The sequence below is a fragment of the Stegodyphus dumicola genome, chromosome 11 (assembly GCF_044657685.1).
Source record: "Stegodyphus dumicola isolate Sdum_Otavi_A_Nest chromosome 11, ASM4465768v1".
NCBI classification, from domain to species: Eukaryota; Metazoa; Arthropoda; class Arachnida; order Araneae; family Eresidae; genus Stegodyphus; species Stegodyphus dumicola.
Window position 1 is genome coordinate 118,431,029 of NC_140778.1, and position 15,190 is coordinate 118,446,218.

The window sequence follows — 15,190 nt, forward strand, 5'->3', positions numbered from 1 at the left end:
AACAGCAGCATAGAAGCAAAGTGTACATCTTATTAGACATTCTATATTTATAAGTTTCACATATGTGTGTTTTATTACACCTTTCACATATTAGAACTTTCGTATAGTGTATCCGTTTTTCTGATATAGCAGGAATATGCATGACACTATACTTCGTTCAATATGCGTGCCAGCATCTCAACATCGACTTGAACCACAGATTCAAATATAGAGAAGATACAGGAGGTAGCAAAGAGTGGAAATAGAGATATTATCCTTATAATACTGCAGAAGAAAATGTATATGTTATCTAATTCGAACACCGGGAGGGGCACAGCATCAACGCATCATCTGCCTTCGATTCAAAATACATCTGTTTCTATTACAGATTCTGACTGAGATATTCTTGCGATTACTCGCTTGTAATAATCTTTGATCCCCCGCGGGGGTTGACTCAGGAGAATTCCTCTGAAGTACTGCTTAGGATCTGTACTTATGTAGTCTCGGTCACGGAGTCACGCAGTCACGGAGGCATATAATTTGACTTCACAGGACTAGAACCCGAGTATTGTACTTAGATTGGTTCAGGTTTGGCAGGAACCGTACTGGCAAAGAATATGTATTGTTAAGAAGGAAAGCTTCGCAGCAGCAGGAGTGGCTCCCTCCAAACGAAAAGGGACACAACTGCGCATGCGTGAAATATCTGTCGCCAAAAAGCGCCAAAGCTCGAAGCTGCTGTCGAAGTTCGAACAGGTTCGACGGTCACGTTTATCAAGAGTTTAAAGCTGTGTGATTCGTTTTTTCCCTACATATTGACAGATATAAAATCAGACATCAAACTGTGATATGGATAATACAAGTTTAACTAGTAAAACAAAAAAGGACGAAAATTGGAGTTTAAATTATCGCGAAAAGTCAAAGAACGATTCATCTTAGCCCGTGTTTCTCAATTTCCTGTTCACGTGGCGGAGGTGGAAAATCTCGGCCAAGGGATTCACAAAGGGGGAAATTCTCGCCAACAGGTTCCATCGCCAAATCCTTTGGCGAATTTTTCCTCTTCTTTCTAGCGGCGTAGAAGACAAACTGGTTTACATTACGACTATGGAGCCTTTTCTTCTTTACATAGACAGGTACTGTCGTGTCTGTTCCTTCGGTTGTGGTGGCGCTAGATTGGAGATAGTCGACCAAATTCCCGGGGGTTTTACTCTACTCAGTTCTCGTGACGGGGACTGACAGAGTGGTCAGGACGCACTTAACGACGTACGCTGCCAATGAAGTGGTGACCGGAAGCTAAATGACTAAGTAAATTCATATCTACAATTTGTTCTGGCCAGTGCTTTGTCGGGAGGGGGTTGCGCCCCGCGTGGATGATGTCCCCAGGACCATAGATACACAACTCTGTATGGGTCCGCAAGTCGGACCAGGGTCGGAGGTCTATGTTTGTCTGCTGCGTCTGTAATAATCTTTGAACTAATGGCCTGAAACATTGAAAGGGATAAAAACCACTATTTCATTCAAATGTGGTATCAATCAGCTTCGCAAAATCATCCATATTAATCCTCCCAGTAATACATAGGTCAGGAAAGGTAGATGTATATTTTATTTGTTAAGAATTTTGAGATGATAAATGATAACATGAGAAATCCTCCAAATAAATCATAGTAAAGGACATAATAGTAAAATAACAAGAAATACGCATGTATTTTTCTATATGCTAAGTATCCAACAAAATTTATTATTGACGTAGAAAATAATAGTTTTAATAAAATACTAATGTTCTTAAAATTTTCGTTTAACATACTATTTCTTATTTGAGTTTATGAAAATATTATACTAGTCTATCCTGTATTTTATATTATTAGAGATATTACTCTAAGATATGCGAAAATTATTTACGGCATATAATTCCTTTATATTTAATACACTACACTTTCTACTTCAGTTCGGTCTACGGTACAGAATTCACACATAAATATTCCGTTTTACAAAGACATACCTTCACATTTTCCATTGATAAAAGTGTATCCAATTTCACACGAACATCTCATATCTCCATTTTTATTGAAAAAACAGGCCGAGGAGGGTCCACAGGAACATTCTGAAAACAAATAATTGTCACAAGATTACAGTTATAAATTTAACAAATGTATATTTAAACGTTCAGCAATGTTTATACAAATGCATACTTAATACGTTTATTGAAATGTGTCATACAAGAACTTTTGAAAATAAACGTTTTCACAAGAGTAACATAAAGGTACTTTAGCTGAGTATTTTTCAGTACTGTAGGGCCATTTATGCAGTTAAATTAAATCTTTCATATCAAATATTTTCCCTGAACAAAACAGTTTGTAGTTCTTTAAAGTTATGAAAAAGATAAAACCAAAGAGAGATGACGCTGATAACTTGAAAATCTAGTGCTATACGCATAATGCGATACTACATGTTCATTTTGATCAAATTGGTTTCTTTCTCTAACGTTAGTATTAAAAACATGATTGAGTCCTAATGATACAGATTGAAACGGGATAACATTCCTCTCTGAAAGATAGATGAACCGATAGATGAACATACCTAATGCTCACGGAACGCGCATGTTGTGTGACAATACTTTAACACCTTCTTTAATGAAATGATAATTAGCATTCAGGGAGCAGTTTCCAAGCAGTATCTTGATAATCGTCATTGTTTTTAGACTGCTCTGCAAATCCAGTACTTCACCTAAGTAACATAGCTGGCATATATAATTACTGATATTTTAATACTTTGGTACAACGGTGTTAATACAGAGCTTGTACTGCTGTTGCAGTACTTCTTTGTAACCTGAAAGTAATCGGCAGTGGACTGTGATGAAAGTAACTTCAGTGAAACTTTAGGAGGGCAATACTTGTAGAAAAAAAGAAAAATTCAGGTGAGGTTATAAAGTTGATCCCTCCAAGCTGGCTTGGGAGATGTAGGAAAGTTAGAATGCTGGTCGAGGAGGTGGCTCCATCTATTGACGGAACAAGACGACAATTAGATTATCAGGTAATCATAATCCATCCAATGCTGGTGTCACATGGCTCTCGGCGATGAGTCAGGAGCAGAATTGAAATGCGAAGAACTAGCACCTGAGAGAGGTGTTTCAAGTAGTTCATTATCGGCCGTCTCGAAACACACAGTGCTTGGATAATACTTCAGAATTAAAAATATTTACTATATTTACATGGTGCAAAAAATAATAGAGAAATAAAAGTAAGTAAGGAATGCTGATATGATTGCTAATGATGATGCTTTGGTGTTTTTCCTGGCATTCAGCATGCTATTTCCCTTCTTCTGTTGCCAGTACCCTCAGAGAATCCCGTCTGGGCCTAAAACATGATGATGTACGTAGTAAAGAGTTCTTCATATGAGGTAGAATTGAAGAGGTATATAATTACTAGCCTTGTTCCACTTGTATGCCGCGATGTTCCGGGTCTCTGATGTAATGTCGATGCGACAAATGACGATGAAAGCTCCGAACTAATGAGCCCTGGCTGGGCGTAGAGGCGAAGGTAGACAAAAGAGCGTGACCATTGTCACGTAAGAAGCAGCAGTTCTGTTGCATTTCATTTAATTGGTCTGCGAAGCTTGCAGGTAGCTGTGTACTGTCACGTGATGAGGAGAAGTCATCTGATAGGATCTTGCATACTTCTTTACTATAATTACTAGCCTTTAGCCCTTATTAATACATATTACAAAAGTTAACATTTTATATAAATACTATGATTCTAAATCTTTCAAACTAGAATCTAAGAAACAGATCAGTACACTAAAAAGCTTATTTTGTTGCTGATTATAATTACTACAGTTCCCACGGCAGGTAAACTAAAGATAATTTTTTACCTTCGTTTGAAAAGTAAGGATGTTTTTTAACTGAAAACTGGCAAATATCTACCACGCAACCTTCAATAAGAAAATCAGGTTTATTGGAATAAATAGCCAGCGGAAATACTTTGGAACATGTTTTTGAATATTTGCGAAGAGAAAATTTCAGTGTTTGAACAAACTTGTATCACAAATTTGTGAATTATTCTTTCTCTATCTTTTTTTCTTTTATAAATTGAATACTTTGCAGGAATAATCTCTAATTTAAACATCTCTTCTACCACATAATATTAGGTGCAATATCATATCATTATGCAATGTTATTAGCACAGAATAACTTTCAAATATAAAAATACTCTTTCCGTAACCACAAATGAGATACTGTCTGATGTAAATTCAAGAGTATAAGTTTTTATAACAATATTTTTGGTATAGTGTCATGAGAAAAAATCAAATGGTCATTTATAAGACGGTATTTCTTGTCAAACTGTCGAAGTTTTTTGTGGAAAATTTCTCCTAATAGTAATGTAAAAGGTATGCATTTTTCACAACTGAGCACGAAAATCATGCTATGAATATCAGGGAACTAGGAAGAGGATAAAGAAATTATTTCTACCTTTGCACAATCCTTCAAATTCAGCAAAACCATGCCGACAGTAACATTGCTTATTTCCATAAATATCCAAAGAGCATTTGCCATTTGGCCCACAGCTGCAGTCTAGGAATGGCGAAACAAAATGTATAAATAAAAGACAATATATAATATACATATAAGCTTTAATCATAGAGTTCGAAAGTTGAGAAATTTTATTTTTATATTGCCTCAAAAATGCAGGATATGTACAAATAAAATAAATTAGGGAAGAAAATTTTAAACAGAAAAATGTTACCTGGACTAAAAACCTTTCATGTTCTCGCTGAAGAATTTATTGAGTGTAAGGTTGAGGACACTTAAATTTCCATAGGAAGAAATGTGAGAGATCAGTTTTGTTATAAATGAGAAACTAATTTTGGATCTTGCAACCCTTAACTGGAATTGCTGATTTTTAACTCGTAAAAATGATTAGAGAAGAAAGCTATAATCTTTTAGAGCATTACCCCAGGTTACTGTGTAAATTATTTAGCTTTAGGAGTGATTTTTCGGGATTTTTAGATGTCTTCATTTAGAGAGATGGAAAAAATAACTTCCCCTTCATGTGTCTATTCCAACTTGTGCATTAACTTTTCATTTTGCGTCTAATTGTCTAATTAAAAGAATGTGTGACATCAGTTACGTGTTTTGTGAAATTATTAATTATTGTGATAAGGAGTAAATAGATTATAAGGTAGATATCAATGAATACAAGTAAAATGGCATGCATCACGGAACGTTTTTTACAATTCTAAAATATCGATTTTGTTAAAAATAGTATTATTTTATTATCTTTCATTATTCATTTCTTTTATTATCTTGCTGGCTTAAATTCAGGCATACTTTTGGGAAAGGAAAGAAATTTCTGCAGCGGAAGAAAAGTAAAGCAGTTTTAAAGAGCTTGCAACAGACATTTCTGAAAACCATGTTAATACAAAGCCAAGAAAAAAATATATTGTTCATCAAGTTCAAACTTTTACCGGAAAATTTATAATGAATGTAAATAATGGTTTCTCAACGTTCCAGTAAAGCGTATTGTTGCAAAATACCCAGTTGCCAGAAAGTGACAGGGTTAACATATTTGACATGAAATCGCCCATTTGACGACAAAATTGGTGATATGCCGTAGACGAAGTGAGAACATTTTAGAACTAATTCTAGCGTAGGGGTCTTTAACCCTTGCCCCGCGGGCCGCACCGCTGAAGGCAGTTTAGTAGCCCTACGTTTAAATTTGAAGAAAAGTTGAAGAATTTAAAGAAATTTTGATTTCAAGAAAAATGATCCTGTGGGAAAGTCAATTGTTGAATAAGAATTCCACTCACTTTACAAAATTGATGGAGTATGTGAAGGTCATGGCTACAGCATGAAATTTTAATAATTATGTACAATGCATTTCAAATTTGAAAGAGGAATTCAAAAGCAAATTTTCCGATTTTCGCGAAAATGAAATTTTTATCAGAATGTTCTCTTTGCCATTTTCAGTAGATGTTGGAAGTGTTCCACCTGAACTTCAATTAGAATTTATAGATTTACAGTGTGACTGCAGTAAAATGCAAATTTTCTTGAAAATCCTAGATTAAGTTTGTTCGAAGTACGTAACCGAAGACAAGTATCCAGGAATTCTTAAACATGAACTCATCATGTCTTCTACCTTTGGTAGTACCTACATATGTGAACAGCATTTTAGTAAAACGAAAATCCTAAAATCAAAAACAAGATCACGGCTGACAGAGAGACATTTGGAGGAAACTTTACGAATTGCAACAACACAGATTAAACTGGATACTGAAGTTTTAATCAAGGAAAACCAATGTCAAATAACTACCAGCTCTCGCCAGTAATGTAAGTTTTTTTTTTCGTTTTCTCTTTTATTGTAATTGCATTTTGTAACATCGTTGTGTACAATCCTCTTTATGCTTTTTTTTTCACAGTTAAAAAAGTTGCAAAACATTTTAATTGGATTTCCATTTGACTTTTTGGAACCAATGTATATATACATATATACAAATCTGTAACACTATCTCTTCGCTTAGAATCAATTGACGTCTTGCAAAACAAATCTCACCTTTTTTTTTTATAAATTTTCTGACTGCACTATTTTTTGACAGACATGTGGCCTGCGAAGCTTTGTGAATTTATTGATGTGGCCCTTGGGAGTAAAAGGTTGAAGACCTCTATTCTAGCGGGTTTCCTCGGGAATGTTCTTGAAGGTAGGATAAAGCTATATATACCCTGTCTGACTCGTACTAGTAAGTGTGTTGAATTTAGTAGTAGTATTTTGTGTTCAGAGATTAGCTCGAGAGCTGCCTTTTAGGACTTTGCCGTGAAGCAGTCTTCACAGTTTTATACTGACGGCTGTGTTGCTGATTTTTTCAGCCTATTTATCTTAATTTTGCGATGACTATAAAGGTTTCTTTGGAACTCTGCTGTATAATACTGGCGAATAAACTGTGATTTGGTGCTTCATCAAGTGTTATCGTCAATTACTCTAAACCCACGAACCCGTAAAACGCTACAATATATATTTACAATGAAAATTTAATGGGGGATGGTTTCAAATAAACGTTTTGTTTTAAGGGTAAGAAAAGTTCCCAATATTTTGAAATAACCATTTATTAATTATACGAAACTCTCTATATTTTGTTGAAGTTTTAAAGCTCATCTCTTTGTCAAATTAGAAGGTTATGCAGCCTTTTTAGTTGTTTAAAGAGATTACAGAGTTTGACATTTTTGGGGATCATAATTTGGGCTGTATTGCGAATGTTTTTACGAAATTATCTATATTTTGCCGAATTTTTAAAAACTCATCCGTTTGTTTCAGGGGAATATTGAATTTCTAATTCTTTAATTAACTTTCATTATCGTTTGTTACATTTATACCAATTAAGATATACAATAAGTATTAGATAATTAGTGTGAAATTTTGGAGCATGAATAAAGAAACAGATACAGAGAACATGATTAACAGTTTCTTAACCTGTACTGCTGCGTAATGTTTAAAAATATTTGGAATGGAAGTTAATAGTTCGTTAGTATGCATCAGGAAAAACATTAGTGAGAGTTGTGAGAGGAAAGTCCTATTCCCAAATTTTAAAATAATACGGTTTTTAGAAAACTATTAATCAGTGTTGACTTGCATGATTTTTAAAAATACAGGGTGTTTATAAAGTCCCGGACCCATTTTGCTGTTTAATAAATCATAAAAAAATAAAGAGAGATTAAAATTAATAACATAAATGGTTAGATAGACTCAAAACGTTTCATGACCCTTGTCAATGAACTTCCACGTGTGCCCCCTTCGTCGCACGGAGAATATCAAGTCGATATTCATTTTCACGCCAGGTACCGGCAAGTATGTCGGCATCCACAGAGGCTATTGCGGTTGTAATTCTGGCATAAATTCTGGGATAAAACATCACATACAAAAGTACTAGAACAAACGCATCAAAAGTAAACATAACATTGCAATAGTTGCCAAAAACAAAAGAGAGAAAAACGCAATTAATAAGCAGACTATATTTAGAAAAGTAGAGGTATTTAGACTGGAAAATGTAATTATCTGAAATTAACCACACGCTCAGACGATATTTACAAAAGTAAAGATATTCAAACCTGAAAAGGAAAATATAAGTTATTCCATCAATAAATGTCATAAGTTTGTTTATACCTTCATAATTGTATGAGTTATTAAACATCAAAATGGGTCCCGGACTTTATGAACACCTTGCATAATATCCCTCTAGCTGAAACTTAATGGAGATTAGCTTAGACTAATACAGTTTGCGAGTAGTAAACTAACGAATTTGCAGTCCAATAATTGCTCAGAGAATTCACACACATAACGAAAATGCTGAAACTGTCGTCCTAACAGATCCTTACATAAGATTTGGCAGGCAGGAGACAGAAGACCATCAACAGAGCCAGCTGCACCATCATTACGACTCTCAGCTTTTGTGCTCTATTTGGCAGGCAAAAAGAGGGTGTGGTATTACACAGAAAGCCCTTGATTATGTTTGCTATACGTGAGGGATATCAACTGGTTGAAAAAAGCTTTTGGCAGCATTGGCAATGCAACATGTAATAGCATATTGTAGACCTATCGTCGAATCATAAAAGCTCTGCATAGATTCAATGAAATTTATTTATTCGCATAAGTATCAGGGATGTCGTCTGAGGGCATGCCTATAGGGTGCCTCAAAAGGTCCTTGGTAAACTCAACGTGCTAATCTGTCATACCTTGGAAAACATAATTTACATAGGAACTTGTGTCCGAAAATGCAGAAGGTGATCGCTAGAGGGCAAAGTTAGCAGACGTAGAGGGGAGAAAGGAAGGAAGTCCAAAGAGGTGTTAATACTATTTATATTAAAGACCATTGTTAAATTAGAGAAGATATTCAAAATTCTTCCATTTGCCATAATACATAATTCAATGTATGGATTCACGGATCCATTCAAATTGGGCAGGTCTATCACGGATGCGTGCCGCCGCTTCCACGATCCTGGCGACGAGATTCATAGACGGTTCATTTTTCGGTCCACGCGTATACCATAGAATTTATGCAGCCCCACATTTCCAAGGAAGTCAGGTCATGCTGTAGAGTCATTAGGATTTTTTTTTGGAAGCAAGAGAGATGAAAAATGAACAACGCCTTCTCCGGGAATCGAACCACGGACCTCTGGAATACCGGCCCAGCGTGCTACCGTTACACCGCAAAGGCACGCTAGGTAACTGGGAGAAATACCTCATAAGGCTATTGCGGTGGCCATGCGACTGGTCTGCTGCACCATACAAGTAATGCATTTCGGCCATTTCTTGAATTAATAAACCGAGTCATCCTCCTCCTGCAACATCCTCGCCTGAAATGATCTCGCTTTTCATTCTCCCATAAGTCTGCGAACATTGCCCTCTAGCTTTCTCCGTTCTCAACTTCGGGCACAAAAGTTCCTTCGTAAACCTTCTTCGTTATGGTATGACTGACCAGTATGTTAAGACTGGCAACGACCTTTTGACACACTCTGTATATTTAAAACTTAAAAAAGGAGTTACTGATATTTTATTCATTCACATAATTAAATCTTTATTAGTTGCATTTAATTGGCAGTTATGCACTCAGTCATCGACCTTACAGCCAGAATTAGTAATAATAATGATAATAATAATAATTAAAAAACAGAGTTTCTAGCTGCGACGACTTTTTCATGTCCAAGGGAAAGGAGGACAGTGCATAATGGTGGTGGTGTGGTGGTGTATTTAATTATGGCAAAGCACACGAGTAATAAAGGGAGGGATGCCTTCGTGGAGGACCTTCTAAGGGAAACTGGCTCGTATACACGTTACACATGGGGAAAACCACGAAAACCCCCATGCAGCCAGCCGGTTCGCGTGATTCGAAAATCGGACCGAACTACCAGTGTTCAGCGACTTTACCGCTTGGCCACTGGTGGGCCCAACAGTGCATAATGACTAAACACTTAGTATATTTAGTTTCCTAAATACAAAAACGGACAAAAAGTATTTCTGCTTTACTATACTTTCCTCCAACAGTCCAAATGAGAAAATTGTGTGCTGTCTCGTTACAGTTACAATGAAGGAACTTTCATTCTTTAAAAATTAATTTTATCGCAATTTATTACTATTTCTTATTACGCTAGAGTGAATTTTCTGCAGGTTTTAGACTGTTATATTGTAAGGGTGCGGATCTATAATTCTGAGAGTCTTTCAAAGGTTTATGCGATAGGGTATTATTCAATCTATAGTACTAAATACTTTTCCTTGAAATTTGAAGCAAGTCAGAAATTGAATCATCATCAATTGAAAGATCATTTTAAAGAGCATAATTAAAAAAGTTTACGTTTTTCTGAAAAATGCAGCGATAAAAGTGATAGACTCTGCTCTTCTTTGATAAGCATGCATATTTCCTAGTCTCTCTGAAACATTAATTTTGCATTTAGTTTTTGGTTTTAAATGTAACATATTTACACATTTTAAGAAAAATATATGGGTTTCAATATAATCCGTTTAAATCGCACAGAACAGGCAGGTCAGTATAGTCATTTAATTCCATGCAATCAAAATGCATCATTTGTATGTAATTTGTCAATTGCATGCATTTTAACATACATAACTAACAATCTAAAACATGATTTTAGTGAATTACATTGCACTTTATAATGTTTTCTAAAATGAAAAAATATCTAATTTATTTCCTTTAAAGTAGTCATGCATTGCACGCAGATTGCAGGAAAATGGGTATACGGGATATGGAATATTAACGTTTCTACTTTACACAGTTCTTTAGTTAAAATTAAAATATTTTACTCGAAATCTGTAATTATTTTGAGTTTTGATAGAAAAAAAAACTATTCTAACATTTGCTTTTGTATGAAATATATATTTAGATGCAGTGTCATGAATCGCACCATTTCAACTTAAAATATGCATGCATCAATGTTGCAAACATCCACAGAACGTGAATTATGAAGGTTTCTGCATTTCACAGTTCCCCCCCCCCAAAAAAAAATACGGTATCTGCAACATAATTGTAATTTACTGAAAACACAGTACCTATTTCACATGTCCTTCCAATGTACGGAGGAAAGCAAGCGCAGCTATAATTCCCTTTATAGAACAGACATTTCCCTCTATTTCTGCATGGATTTGGGTTGCAGGGATCTGAAAAGGAGAGAAAAAAATTAAATCTGTGTTCTCTTGCTCTGAAATACACAAAAAGTATTACTGAGCACATTTTAAATAATGCTCAGATAAATTTTAGCTGATCAGCTTTATCAGTGAAATAAACAAAACCGTTTTCTTTATTCGCAGAACGACACGATGATGCTTTCATGTTTTTCTAATGAAGCCACATTTTTTCGATTTGTAGTACAAACTACTGCTGCTGTTGCAGAAGCCTGTTATATGATGTTTCTAAAGTTTTATGATGTTTCTAAAGATCCTTGGTATTATGAATGTAGTATGATGTTCATTACTTTACTGATAGAGTGGATGGATCGAACTTGGTTTCAGTGGAATCGTAACACAGTGGCCTCCACTGATAGTGCTAAAATTGTGCTTTCACTAAAATCGTTGAGATGGCAATGTCATCATTTCAGTTCTTGTTCGTTTCATAAGTTTGAAAACTGTTAAACTGAGTATTGTAACGCAAGCGAGTCCACTGAAATTGCGGCTGGGTTGCATAAGATGCCATGGCTCTGCTATAAAACAATTTTCTGAGTGTGATGCATCAGCATCAGGTTAAAGCTGCCTGGCGCAGCTGTAGCAGATCAACTAATATTTTTTCAGATCGCCAGGGAACGGTGCAACTTCTGCAGTTTCGTCTTCCCTAATATCGTCATTTGTATTTGCTGGGCATAATGAATTGTTAACACAGAACGCTGTAAGAGACATTTTTAAGATTATATGGTGACAGGTGAGCGAAGATTGATATTCTCGTTTTCCTGCAAAAGTGTGAGCAGACATCTATTCAGTGTGTAGTTACAGTATTTGTATCGAATAACGGAAAAATATACACCCAATTTAAGCGCATAAATATTCATGTTATTTTAATGCAAGCAATCGCTTGAGCTGAAACAGGTGAGTACCAAATTCTGAGTAGTCGACCTTTCGATTGCGTGAACACTTCGTAACATCCATTCTTCAGATTCGGTTCCTGAAATATTTACTCGTGATCTAAATAGACTGGCTACAATATGCGCGAATACTTTCCGCGGAACAGTTGACAATATAGGTATTAACCTACTGCTATGTAGAAGTGCATGCCTGAATTTCCTAATTAAATGCATACAAGAAAAACTTAATATTGTCCCATGAGGAGACCGTTAACCATTTCATACGCAGGAAACGTAAAACATCAATTGTGTTTTCTTGGGGGTTTGAACTACAGAACATCTGATTCTTTCTGAACGCGGGAAATAATTATTCTCGTATGCATGTTATGCAACTTTGTTAAACACTAAAATAATAAGTCTTTGATGAATAATCGTTTTACGAATACAAACAACTACATTTTTTTTTACTGTCAAGGGAAAGTTGAAATTATTTTAATTGCAGCTTAAGTGCATATTCAAAAGATAATTATGCATCATTTTGGTATTTTTGGATTAATATTTACTGTATTTACTAAATATATTGAACTTTTGCATATGTAAAAAAATTATATCGAACATATACTGAACCATTGCATATGCAGAATCTATTGAATCCTTTTGAGTTTCGCATTGAAATGAAAAATAATAACTTTTACAGTGCCACCGAATTCTAATTCTTTAAAAATCATAAGTTCTGAAACCATGTGTCTTTCTGTGCCCAATATTTTTTCTAACAATTCCTCTAGATTAAAGATTCGTTTATAAATATAATCATTTGCTAAAACAAAAAAACATGCCGAAGAAAAAATGCTGAAGCTACTAATAATTAGAAACAAGAATAATGGAGTAATTGGTAAATTTGCAAGATTATAATTTTAGAATCCTAATTAGAATCTTGAATTCAGTTGCAGGAGAGAAAACAGCAGAAAGAAAGCCTGTGCTCACATAATAACAATACACAGAAAATTCAGGAAAGTTCTTACAAATGAAAGGAAACAAAGCCACTGGCGCCATCTATTGATACAAACGTGAATACTGTAAGATAAATTCTTGAAAACTGAAATGAAAAGACGGATTAGAATTAGGATCAATAATCGGAGGGGAAAAATGAACTTTTGTAAAACGGAAAATGTTTGATTTAAGATTTTTAGCATATTTTATGTTTTTAATGTGATATTTCAAGACCCTGTTTTATTAGCCAAAAAATATTCTAGACCGTATATATATATATATATATATATATATATGGCCCTGCATATCAGAGAGTTAATATTTCAGGCTTTGTGCGTAAACAGCTCTATGGCTTTGTTTCTTGTTCCATGGTTGAGACATTGCCTAATTTTCTATCTGTTGTTATCGCCAATCACGGCCTTCACTCGAGTGACTTTTATTCTGACAGCTGAAAAAGAAGGTTTTATTAAACCTTTGAAACTGTACTGCCAATTTAAGCATGTTACGATGATTCTTGTTTCGAACAGTTAGAATCTATAACATCTACTCATTAACATAAATCTAGATCGATCTTTGTTCTTGGTTTGTTTTTAAATACAAAGGAATTATCAATTAATCCATTAAATGTATTCATTTTAGTCCTATGTGCTTGAATTACTTTCAATTCCTTTAATAAAATTTCTTTATGTTGCTTCAGTAAATATTTTTTTTATTATTTTGAACTTTCATGGATGAGTTAAAAGTTTAAAAGCCTGATAAATACATAATTTATTTAAAAGTACAGTGACTAGAATAAATTACTTTTCGGAAAAGGAAATATGTAAAATTAATCATCGATGCAAAGATTTACGTACCTTTACACATTCCATGAATCCATCTGGACAAATGCAGTGCTTAATATCATAATTTTCGAAGAAACAGGATGAAGACGGGCCACAATAACACTCTGTAAGGACACAAACAAGAAGTACTTATTCCAAGAACGCATTCAAGTATAATTGCTTTGAATCGCTAGTAACATTATTTAGATGCATAAGGCAAACACATCAAATATGTGCTACTAAAAAATCTGTAAGTTCGATTATTAACTACGCAAATTTAATTTTGAGATTATATCTCAATAAACAGGCATGCTCCCGCAAAATGTTCTTGTGAAGAAGAAAGTTGGTTGGTTAATTTGCTATGGAAATAAACTCAAAGGCTATCTGCTTAGAGGATGGATATCTTCTTGGAGGTCATTTTTAAGAGAAACTGGCTCTTATACACGTTACACATAAGGAAAACCATAAAAACGCCCGGTACCAGCTCATTCACCTAGATTCGAACCCAGGTCGAAACTACCAGGGTTCAGCTATTTTACCGCTCTGCCTAGTGGGCTATGAAGAAGACAGACTAGAATTCTACATATAGAGAGATACTTTCAAAGTCTTTGGTATTTGAATGGTTTTATTTTCATATGTCTACGAAAAAAGGTTTTCCCCTCTCTCTTACTTATTTTTTTTTACTTATATATTTTTTTGAATGTATATACAAATACTTGATACTAACCTCCTATACTACCTATCAGCAGATACTTTCGGTAAACACAAGCCTGTATTTTTTGTATGCTGGAAATTTCTTCAAATCGAAGTGATAAGCCACATTGGATTGAAATGCAGCCACTGATGGTTGAGTCGATTACATTAGAGACATTTTTCGTTTGAATCGTCTTATTCAAATTCACACAGTTTGTTAAGGGGACTCATACACCTTAAACCCCTCATGATCTTCGAATATGTGACTGTTGCAAGAATTTGAATACATTATTTATTTTAAAAGCAATTATTTCCAACTTTTTACAGCTGATTACATAATATAGCTGCTTTGCAAACTAGTAACCAGAAAGTTTGTGTTGCCACAAATATTTTTGTAATTTAATCCTCTTTGTGACAAAATATTTCGCCATGCTTCCACCTTGCGCGCATAATATTTTAAAAATGGCTAATGGTACATACTTGAAATTGGATGGAATTCTTTATATGGGCACTACTTTCTAACTGAACCAACAATCTGTTGAATATTTTAATATTGAAAAATTTTGTGGACGAAAACGTTACAAATTTTGTTAATAAAATACATTTGACATACTCCACTCAAAATAAATAAAATTTTAACATGAAATTTTTAGAATTTTAGGTT

General features: G+C 34.5%; 1 protein-coding gene across 1 annotated transcript in view; it reads right to left on the bottom strand.

Moving 5' to 3' along the window:
- Window positions 1-2,042: 2,042 nt before the first annotated feature.
- Window positions 2,043-15,190, bottom strand: part of LOC118196343 (uncharacterized) — a 32,064-nt gene continuing 18,916 nt past the window's right edge. Inside the window, exons 9-12 of the mRNA XM_035367775.2 lie at window positions 13,867-13,958; window positions 11,022-11,129; window positions 4,442-4,543; window positions 2,043-2,077 (exon numbers count right to left, since the gene is read on the bottom strand). Of these exons, the coding sequence (XP_035223666.2) occupies window positions 11,022-11,129; window positions 13,867-13,958 (200 nt within the window). The 3' untranslated portion in view covers window positions 2,043-2,077; window positions 4,442-4,543. The remainder of the gene's footprint in view (window positions 2,078-4,441; window positions 4,544-11,021; window positions 11,130-13,866; window positions 13,959-15,190) is intronic.